This window comes from Drosophila hydei, unplaced genomic scaffold (assembly GCF_003285905.1).
Source record: "Drosophila hydei strain 15085-1641.00,03,60 unplaced genomic scaffold, DhydRS2 tig00008119-arrow-pilon, whole genome shotgun sequence".
NCBI classification, from domain to species: domain Eukaryota; kingdom Metazoa; phylum Arthropoda; class Insecta; order Diptera; family Drosophilidae; genus Drosophila; species Drosophila hydei.
Genome location: NW_022045830.1, coordinates 7,065,096 through 7,076,229, shown reverse-complemented (window position 1 = coordinate 7,076,229; position 11,134 = coordinate 7,065,096). Strand labels below are relative to the sequence as shown.

At 42.1% G+C, this 11,134-nt stretch overlaps 1 protein-coding gene across 1 annotated transcript; it reads left to right on the top strand.

Moving 5' to 3' along the window:
• The first annotated feature begins 6,342 nt into the window (after nt 1-6,342).
• On the top strand, nt 6,343-8,173 carry LOC111601979 (GATA zinc finger domain-containing protein 14). Its single transcript, XM_023318860.2, has 2 exons — nt 6,343-7,317; nt 7,379-8,173. Exons 1-2 carry the CDS (start codon nt 6,431-6,433, stop codon nt 7,776-7,778), a joined length of 1,287 nt encoding a protein of 428 aa, XP_023174628.2. The 5' UTR covers nt 6,343-6,430; the 3' UTR covers nt 7,779-8,173.
• The last annotated feature ends 2,961 nt before the right edge of the window (nt 8,174-11,134 follow it).

Sequence of the window (11,134 nt, the reverse complement as noted above, 5' to 3'; positions counted from 1 at the left end):
CTTTAAAACTCCAGCTCAACTATATTGCAAACGTCTTGTGAAACCGAAATTCAGCTACTCCCAAAGGTCGCTCATCAATTAATCACCTTGAGCAGGTGATTTGTTAGCCTAAATTATATTCTCAGAGGACATATCAAGTCTATGATCTCCTCACTTCAGAAGATCTTGAGACCGATATTTGAATAGAAATAAGGATTTGAACTAAAACTAGATAAAACATTCAATATCAATTAGTAGTTGTTTCATGAACATTTATTTTGCTACCGCTACCCAAAATACTCATAAATATATAGAAAGTCTCTTTTGGTGGTGACACAGCAACCGAAAAAAAAAACAAAGAAAAGAGAAGCAGAAGCCTTGAACATCTGTATCCCATTGGCTGGCTGTAAGTCGGATAAGTAGCACAATCAATTACTGCCCACAATTGCATTACGTACACATATATGCTTCGAGTTGCACAAACGAACTAGCTAAAAATAAAAACTAAAACCCGAGTCAGCTGAGCAAGAGGAAGAGGACTGCATGGAATGGAATGGAACGAACGATCTCTGAGCACATGTCGCATGTGGAAAATAAATTGCCAAACAAATATCAACATGACAAATTGATAAATTCATGTTATTATTTCACTGATGCCTGCTTAGGCATAAGAGTCTATCGGAGTGTGTGTGCGTGTGTGTGTGAATTTGTATTTAGTTTTGTTCGCTTTCACACATTAACCAAATGAAAATTCGGTGTTGACGCATTTGTTTTACTCATTTCTCGTCGGCTGCTGCGACAAATGAGCCACAGGCTGCGACACAGCTGAAGCGTCTAGTGCTACTTGCAACATGAAGGCAATCGCCAGGGCGTTAGATGGCAACTGGGCAAATGGTAATGGAAATGGAAACATTGAGCACGTTGCGGCATTTGTCAACCACACACACACACACACATACACAGATACAGATACAGATCCATGTGTACATAGTTCCATATGGCACCAGTAGTAGCCCCACTCGCCCCTCAGAGCAGCCTCTGCCTCTGGCTACTGTCGGAATTTTAATGATGCGCGAAATGTTAATTTTTCATCTCGATCGCTCAGTGGGGCGTACAGTGTGCACTGTTCGCTGTGGGCGTGGCCCGGCGACCACTTAATGAGCCAACAACAGTGGCCGCTGGCTGAGTCAATTTCAGTTGAGTCTTTTGTTGGCTTTTAATTAACGTTGATCACCTCAATTGAAGCACGTTGCATGTGAGTCCCGCTCTATACCCTGCATGTGTGTGCAAGTGTGTGTGAGTGTGTGTGTGTCTCACCAATTAAGGAGCTCAAACTGGAAGCAAGCAAAGCTACCCTGCAGCAGTTGGCATTACATGTGGGCTGCTGGTGCATTATGCGACGACTTGGCCACATCCACTCGTAATTCCCATTAATTGAGCTGAATGGGCAGGGTATCCGCGGCTCACATATTAAGTTACAGCGAGGTAACATTCGTTAAGACTCGGAGGCCCCTTGGTGAGTCGCGTGTTTAATAATAATCATTTCTTCGGAATATGCTTATGAAATATGTTTAAGTCATGGTCTAATTAAAATCAATTGCCTTAATTGAAAGCACAACACAAAAACTTGAGCGACTACCACATGAAGGTAGCAATTTGATCATACGCATAATTTATGACCAGCCTTAGCTGAGAGAGCGGAGAGAGGAGGGAGAATGGAGGAGAGATGCCGCATACCCTTTGGCAGAACACTCATGCGAGAAGCCATAAATCAGCATCAGCAGCTTTTCGACTACAAGTTTTGTCTCTTTAAATTGGCATAAATCTATAGTTGGAACTGAAGAATACTACATATATATCTCTTGCTCTATAGCCTCAGTACTCGCTGTCCGATGAGTATGTGGATATTCCTACGCTGACATTGTTAATTTTGCAAAATCTCGCGACAGCTTTTCGCTTGGGCGGCTTTTGGCAATTGGTAATTGCCTGTTTTGGCCAGGCCCTGAAACAAGTGCCATATTTTATTGGCCTGCCACTCGAGCGCTGATATATGGCCACAGAAATGATAAATCTCAGACATAAGTTTAATTTGGCCAGCATATTTGTTTATAAGCCATGCATTCGAGCCGCGACAGCAGCCAAATATTTGGTTCTTATCGCCAGCCAAGTCGCTGCAATAGCCCCAATCACAAATCATCTCCGAAATTGTTTCGAACTGTATGCAATTCTTTTGGCCCAATCTCGTAGCGTGGGCTGCCCGAAACTGCCATCGTAAATTATGTAAATTGGCCAAAACTGCGTTTTGCCAGCGACGCAATTATCAAATCTTGCCAACATCTCACAAGAGTAGTTCATGTAAACAAATGGAATTTGAGATTGGAATCAAGTAAGTGCCTATATATGACTGTAAACATTTTCAGAGTGAGTTACCTTAGTCATAAACAGTTCAGCGTTGGTCTAGTCGTATTCATATTCATATTCATGTTCATATTCATATTCATATTCATATTCATATTCATATTCACATTCATATTCATATTCATATTCATATTCATATTCATATTCATATTCATATTCATATTCATATTCATATTCATATTCATATTCATATTCATATTCATATTCATATTCATATTCAAATTCAAATTCATATTCATATTCATATACATATTCATATTCATATACATATTCATATTCATATTCATATTCCTATTCATATTCATATTCATATTCACATTCATATTCATATTCATATTCCTATTCATATTCATATTCATATTCATATTCACATTCACATTCACATTCACATTCACATTCGCATTCACATTCACATTCACATTCACATTCACATTCACATTCACATTCATATTCGCATTCACATTCATATTGGTATTCATATTCTTGTTCATATTCATATACACTTATGATCTGAACTTTATTCGTTCTTTCATTCATTATTTTAAAAATGATTAGAGTCAGTCGCTTTTCAATGTGTCTCCGCTAATCTTAAGCTACTAAAATATGTGAGACATCCCAAAACATATGATCACCGACCTGGCCATATATTATATCCAAAAGTAACTTGAATACGTCCCTTCAATATATTCTAATCTCTGCTTCTCTCATTGCATGCACATTGAATAAATTATAAGTGAGTTAGCGCTAGGCAGAAATATTTGCCATTTGGTTGGCAATTTTGGAAAGTGATAGGCATACCTCAATTTTAAAATGGTTCAACGCACTTACGGATGCCAACAACGAAATGTGAACATAACATTAAATGGGTTCATATACAACCCGCATATGTGAAAAATGTACAACAACAACTAGACCAGAGCAGAGCGAAGCAGACCAGGCCAAAGGCAAACAAAACAAATTTCAATTTAGCTTAAAGATTTTGCACATAAAATTTGTAACACTCAATTAGTTTAAACGACAACGAAAATGTTGCCAGCCAGCTAGCCAACAACAACAACAACAACAAACACATCAATTGCGCGTCATATGAAACGTTTTAGCAACCCTCGCTAGTGGCTCACGAGTCCCTGAGTAAATCGCATAAATGCGGCGACGTATGAATTTCATTTAATATGATTAGTGTGGGCTGCTGCTCCTGGTTTGCTTATGTATATTAGTGTGCGTGTGTGTGTGTTGTTCAAGCACAAGTGCAGTGGGCTGATGGGCGGGGCAGGCTTCATATATATATTGGGTCATAAAAATATTTACGCTGCATACTTGCGGGCACTGCAGCATAAATCAAGCAAACAAGAGAGATAGATAGAGGAAGAGGGGAGGTAGAGAGAGCTAGAGAGAGACAGAGCATCGCTTAATAAGAGTTAAAAGGTGGTGAAATACAGCTATCAACAGCTCTTGAGCCGAACGATGCGCCAGGGTTGCAAGGGCCACGAAAAGAAGCTGGAAAAAGTAGAGACAAATCGAAGCAGGCGCAGCGCAAAATCAATTTAATTTCGCTAATGTAGTGTAATACTCAAGCATTTACGGTTAGTGCCCGCTCGCAAGTGCTTCGAGTGGCGTTTGGCCTGGCGAAAACGATTAGCAACAAATGCTCTATTCGAAGCTGCTTTGGACATACCAACCCCAGTCTGTGCCCCTCGAGCTCTGCTTCCTAACTGAAGCTTTGTCAGGGCACTAAAACAAAATCTTCATTAATTCTGATCGATGAGCATAAATCCTTTTCGGTGTTTCACTTCTTTTGCTGTTGCTGTTGCTGATGTTGCATTGTTGCAACAATCAAATGATTGAACACTTACGAATGGAGCTGGGCAGCTCCTAAGACAGGATGAACATGGCATTTGGCATTCAAGGAGCAAGGACTAAAAGTAACTAGGGGCAACAGCAGGAGCAGCAGCTCATACAAATTCGACAGCTGAAAGCGTTTCCGGTTCCGTTTTCTTGTCTTTGTTTGTCTACATTTCTCGTTTCGCTACGCTCTTTACGTTTTTTCTCCTCTTTTTGCTTTGCCATTGCCATCGCGTTTGCCTTTGCCTTTGCCTTTGCCTTTGCTCGGCTTTTTGTTTTGCTGGCCATCGATGCAGCCGAGCGCGTTTATTTGTTGCTCGTAATTTATTTACTGTCCGCATCGGTTCGTAGTTCGTAGTAGCTGCCTCTAAGGATGCTGTCCGTGGCCCAGTGTGGCCAAGTGGCATGCCCCCCATACAGTTGCAACTTGTTAGTTAAATATTGCCGTAGTAGCTGGCAACTCTTCTTGCAGCTGCTTGTTGCTGTGCCAGTGAGTGATAAATTAATCGCTACATCAGTTTTTAATTCCGTGTTGCTGACGATTTATCTTTTAGCATGCGTTGGCGTGTGCCGAATCCAAACCAAACCATAAAATCTCTATGGCACACTGGCGCAAACTACTAGCCAAGGTGGAAATTTCCTTCAGCTGATACTTGCTATAATTTATTATTATTATATATATATATATATTATTATATATTAACAGTACCAGCTTCAAGTGATTGCCAGGTATGTGCTGTATGCTATATGATCTGATCTTCTATTTTATCAGTTTAGAAAGAGTTTAAAATGTTGTAAGAAGATTTTTAATCTGTTAGACTAGTTTCTATATGAATAATAAATCAAATCATAGCTAGTAGATAAGTAGTAGAATAATAGATAGTAGTAATAGACAAACTACAACTACTTCTGCATCTTCACTTTTAGAAATCCATATAAAAATGTGGTCCAAGTTATGAAAATTCTTTCTGTATAAATATATTAATTAGTTTCTTATTATAACATAATAATGATAAAAAAGGCTGAAAAAAACTTCCTTCTACTCTTTCAATCTTTGGATTCTAAAGTTAACTCAAATAATTTTCCTAGTTTTCGAAATATATGAAAATACAGAGCGAGCTTCCCCAAGTATGCAAATGTTTTTTAGGATATACTATTTATTTTCTAACTTGAGCCAAGCCATAGCAACTAGAACAATTGTTTAATAGATATAATAATTTAATGCAAAACTTAGTATTCTTTTCGTTTATAGTTAATGTTAATGTTAATTTGACAATTTAAATGTGTCAAAATACTTAAATAATTTTGATTTCTTTTCAATCCTTTATGTTCTATCTGGTTACTCTGTGGTGCAATATATCTTAATTAAATGTTCTATTTGCTGATCTGAGACCACTGTGACTCTGCTGGCAATGCATAATATTCCAACTGGTATCCTCATCCGCTCCGATCCTGTCCTGTCCCTTTGGCCTCTTCGATGTCGCGCGCTGTTTAAAATGATGTATGGCAAAAATTTTGACAAATGTACAAAAATGAGTCATGAGTTCGTCGTGCAAACAAAACGCGGTAGTTGTTCTTGTTGCCCAGTTGTCGTTGTTGTTGCTACTCACTATTTGCTGTTGACTTTTTCATGTAGTTGCCGTCGTCGTCAACGTCGCAGTTGTTGTTTTTATTATCCATAACGCAAACAAGCACAAATGCTGAATCTGAATCTGAATCTGGAGATGGAGATGAAGCCATCTACTCCGCTGCTTACACATGTTTTCTGCTGGCATTTCTAGGGAATGGAGTGGAGTGGAGTGGAGCTGGCTGACAGGACGGGGGCAACGTGGCCAGGAGCCAGCATTTATCATTTATGATTTACCTTGGCCTTACCACAGTCGCCGCCGCACGCAGCGCACAAAACTTCTCGTCAGATTGCCCCATTTGGCGCGGAATTGGTTTTGGAAATACAGGTTGACAAACTTTAAAAAATACATGGATGTAATCAGGATTATGACAAGGCTTTTGTGATATGTGAGTGAAATGAACTCAATGCCAGTAGCTGGAACGTGTAGGATCTAGTGAGTTTTGGAGCAATGTCAAGTCAAAGTCAGTCCGGTGTCTGTCATAGACAGTATCCACAGCGTCTGGGAACACGAGCTCCGGACTTCAAAAATATATTGTTTAAATACTGAAAAGCTCGTAGAATATGGCAGATCGGCCAAACAACGATAGAGGTAACAACAGCAATCATGACCGTGACTATCGAGGCAACTCTCAGGAATATCGAAACTTTCACAATCGCAATCGAGACTTTCGGGATCGCAACAGGGAGGTCCCAACCGATCCCCCCTACATTGCCTTCGTTGGTAACCTGCCCAAGGGTCTCGTCCAGGGCGATGTGATGAAGATTTTCGATGATTTCGAAGTGAAGAGCGTTCGCCTGATCAAAGATCGCGAAACAGACGAGTTCAAGGGCTATGGCTACGTTGAGTTCACAACACTGGACCAGCTAAAGCGTGCGCTCTCTCGCAACGGACGCATCAAACTGGACAACTTATCGGCACCGCTGCGCATCGACATTGCCGACCATCGGCGCCAGGGCGGCAATGGTGGCACCAATGGCGGCGGCGCTGCCTCGAGCAGCGGCGGCAATCACAATCAGCGTCGCAATTTTCAGCGCGACAACAGCGTCGGCTCGCAGAGCTACCAGGGCCAGTATTCGCGGAAACAGAACAGCCCTGGGCGCCCAGTGGGCAATCGATCTTCCAATAGCAACTTTCACATGAGCAGGCAGGAGAGCAGCCCGCGGCAAGGTGGCTATCGCGGCGGTCGTGGCGGGGGCGAGAGAAGGGGTGGCGGCAGGGGTGGTAGCGGCGGCGGCGGCGGCGGTAGGGGTCATCACAATAACGATGGCTACCAGACCAACGACGGCAGCAACAGCAGCGACTTTGGCTCCTTGGGCGGCGGCAGCCACGATACCTCCAGCCTGGGCAGTCCCAGGCAGTGTGTGGAGCCGCACATATCGTCGACGAGCTTCCAGAGCAGTCGCAGCTTTCCGCACTACACGAACAACAACAACAACTACAACAATCGGTGAGCATATTGAAGCGCTAATCCCTCTTTCAGTCACCTGTCGTAACACATTCGCCCGCAGATACAATGATCGCGGTAACAACAACTACAGGCGTGGCGGCACCCAGCGCCAGCGCAGCATCAGCAATGACAACGGGCACTATTCAAACTTCGGACAGAACCGAACACGAGATCGTCGCGGCCACTACAACCCCAACGAGAGGTACAATCAGCCATCGAGCGGCACGGTTAGTCCGCCGTTCTCCAACCTGGACGACGATGATCGCCCGAAGATTGTGCTGCAGCCGCGCACCGTAACCGAGCCTATCAATGCCCTGGCCGAGACGAAGCAGGCAGCGAGTATTTTTGGCAATGCCAAGCCGCGCATGAGTCAACCCTCTCCGCCGAGTACGCCAAATGGTGAGCCGGAGCAGCTGGACGATTCGCAGCCAGGTGGCAGCAACAAAAACGTGGAGCCATAACCCCACCAAAATATATATCAAAATGAATGAATGAAAAAGAAAAAAACATAACAAGTGTAGCTTAGCCAAAAATGCGAAAATTACTTAATCACCCTCAATCGAAACAACAACCACAACAAGAGCAGCTACGGGGAGCATTAACTATTCGACCAACCAGTACCCAACCGGCAGCCTACCCATTCTGATACAATCTATGTAAATATGTAAATATGTGTATATATATGTGCAGTTAAGTATATATATATGTATGTATATTCCATACACTCTGTACACACGTCTAGCAGAGTATATCACCATGGTGCGGCTCGTTGTAAACTCTTGAACATTTGAAATAAATTTCTACGTGATTGTGTTAATTTTGTACGAAATTTACACTTTCATATGCAGCAATTAAACTACCTATCACCAGTTGTACAGGGTATAGCCAGCTGTAGTAGGAGCTATTGTATACAATTTATTGTTACATACATGATAATAGAACTGCAGACGTTTGAGCTATGCAGACTGCTGAGAGACTACTAATATTTTCTCTTCATACGCTGAACTCATTCAGAATTTGAGCTCAAGTCTCTAGATCTTATAAATGCGAAAGATTTACTCAATTTACTCGGCTTGTCCTGATCAAAAATAGATATACTTTATGAGGTCTGCGACGCCTTCTGTTTGTTACATACAGTTTAACAAAGTTATACCCGATGGGATCAGAATGACAAGTTGTGTGTATACAGCGAGCTCTGCCTATTTGCTTTTCCTTTGACTTCCAACTTAATTCAAAATAAGTGTAAATTCTCACTCAAAAAGCGCTCAGGTGCTCTGCTGGAGTTGCCTTTTGAGTGACTTTTGGGTATAAAAGGGCGCAGCAGCGGCTGTAGGCGATCAGTCAAGTTCATGACTTGGACTGGGTTACAATTAATTTTTTTTTGTTGTGTAAATAATTTGTATTTAATATTGTATGTTGAAGTTTTGTGGTTAAGAAATATTTAAATATATATTTAAGTTTTTCTTGCTTTTTAGCATTGTATATTTGTTTAACAAATATTCAAGTGCTTAAATGTTAAATGTTAAATGTTAATTGGTAATTATCATTAACGTTAGCAATCATATGATTTTTTCATAATTTTTTTTCGTAATGTAATAATTTATTTTTAGCTATATATGCATGTGGGTTCAGGTTCTCTCCTGTTTACTTGTTTACAACTATATATCAGAAAATTAGCAGGGAAAAGTCAGCAGAAATATAGAATATAAACGCTGCTAAGAATTCGGTTTTTTATTTTTTTTCAAGCAAAGCTCACTGTATCACTTCCTTTTGCGCACTCTCAGTTGAGTTTCTGCACGTGTTTCCACTGTTACGTAAACCGGAATCTGTTTTGGTTATCTCTTAATTAGCCTTGAATACAATCTTCGCCAGCTGTTGGTTGGAGCTAGGGCTTTTACGTGGGACATAAATTTCAAAAGTTAATGCGCAGTGACAAAAGGACGGCATAAGCGCCAAGGCAAAGGACATGACCACACGACTAACTACCGCTTGCAGGGACACGGCACACCTAAGCGGGACAGCTGGCGCTATGAAAAGGACATTCGCGAATGGTTCGCGCGGCATTAACTAGTCAGCTCGAACTAATTGAATTGAATGAGATTAAAGAATTTCACGCCGAACTGAAGATGTCGCCGGCCAAGCGCAACGTGATCCGGACGGCCAGGAGCTTCTGGTATTTATGGGCCAAAGATTTACGAGCCACAACAAGGCACTTAAAGCTGAAATGGAGCCGCATCCTGGGCGCTTGGGCAAATTGGCTTAATTTCTTTTTAATTTGCTTCCGCTACTGCTCCAAGAAATTCAATTTCAAAAAGTGCCCGCCCGGACATGAGGTGCACAGGACACACAGGAACTGGCCGCTCGCTACGGCTTGTTTCCATTTCGATTCGGTCCGAGGCGGAGGCAGGGGCAGAGGCGGAGGTGGAGGCTGATTTGCCTATGCGTATACGTATGCCCCTGACCCAAAGTCAATTTACGCACGAACATTTTCAATTTACTGAGACGCCCAAACCGCAGGACCCCCCGCCTGAAGGAATTGAGCTGGCCCCGCCCCCCGAACGGGGACGCTGCACTTTATAGAAATCCCGCGTAAAATTCACGGCATTAAAGGACTTTTCTTTCAAACATTTTATTTTTTTATTTCTTTTGAAGTTCGCCCAGTGGCCCCGTCATATTATTTGCCTTTTTTTGCCTCGCGCTCTCTTGCTCTTCTGGTTAGCACTTTTCCGCGCTTTTTTCCTATTTTCCTCGCGTTTTTTCCTGCGTTAATGTGTCACACGCACTTTATAAGCAATTGTTGTTGGCCTCGTTGGCGTCTGGCAAAAGTTGACGACGTTGACGCCCATGGCGCAATTATTATGATTATTGGGTACAGCTGCACTTGGCCAGCAACAGGACCCGCCAGGACGACGATGACGACGGCCACTTATAAGCGAAAATTGTAATTTACCTTCAGCATCGAGACGCTCCACTCCGAACGCCTTCTGCTGCCGCTTTTTGAGCCACTTTCATCAACAGCAGCAGCAGCAGCAGCCGCCAAGTTGAAGTGTTGTCCTGTTGTTGTTCATTAGGATGGGTGGCTGGTTGGACGAACGAACTAGTATCCTGTGCTTTGGACGCTGTTAGTCGCCTCGGGGGTCACGCGCTCATAATCGCGCTGAATGACTTCATAATGAAAATATTAAAGGTGTTTTTTGTTATGTTGCTTAGCCGGCGGCCAGGATACATTATTTGGCTGCCCCAACTCCTGGCGCTGTTTTGTGCCCAGCACAAAAGACGCCCAGTTTATGTTTATGTCAAGCGCAAAGGGGCGGCACAATCCTTAGCAGAGCAGGGCGTAATTTAATAATAAAGCGCCTTCTTTTTTTTCATTAAACGTAAGTGCAGTAGCAGCAGCAGGGGCAAGCATTCTTGTGGGTAAAGCCAGACAAAGATATACGACGAGAGGCTGCAAAGAGTTGACCAAAGCAGGCAAGAGAATGTGGAGTGCAGTAGTGAAAATGGGTTTGGCAAATATATTTATCATTTTCATAATTTCATAAGCTATAGCTATATGCTAACTAGCTTCATCGCATCACATCATATATAGAACACGATGTCATTCATTTGGCTACCAGAGCGGGTCCTGCAGTGGTGCATCATGTTATTTCAGCTTTTCTACAGCTTAATAAAGTTGTCTGGCTCTATTTAACGAATACTATCTATGGATTTGCCCACGATAACCTTGTTATTTATTATAGTAGTAATATTGTCATTTAAATAAAAAATAAATTAAAAATGAAAATTTCAGTCAGAGGACATAAATGAGAAAAGTGTC

Coding starts and splice junctions, on each gene's coding strand:
- LOC111601979 (XM_023318860.2), top strand. CDS start 6,431: ATGGCAGATCGGCCAAACAACGATAGAGGTAACAACAGCAATCATGAC. Junction 7,318..7,378: donor AACAACAACTACAACAATCG/GTGAGCATATTG, acceptor ATTCGCCCGCAG/ATACAATGATCGCGGTAACA.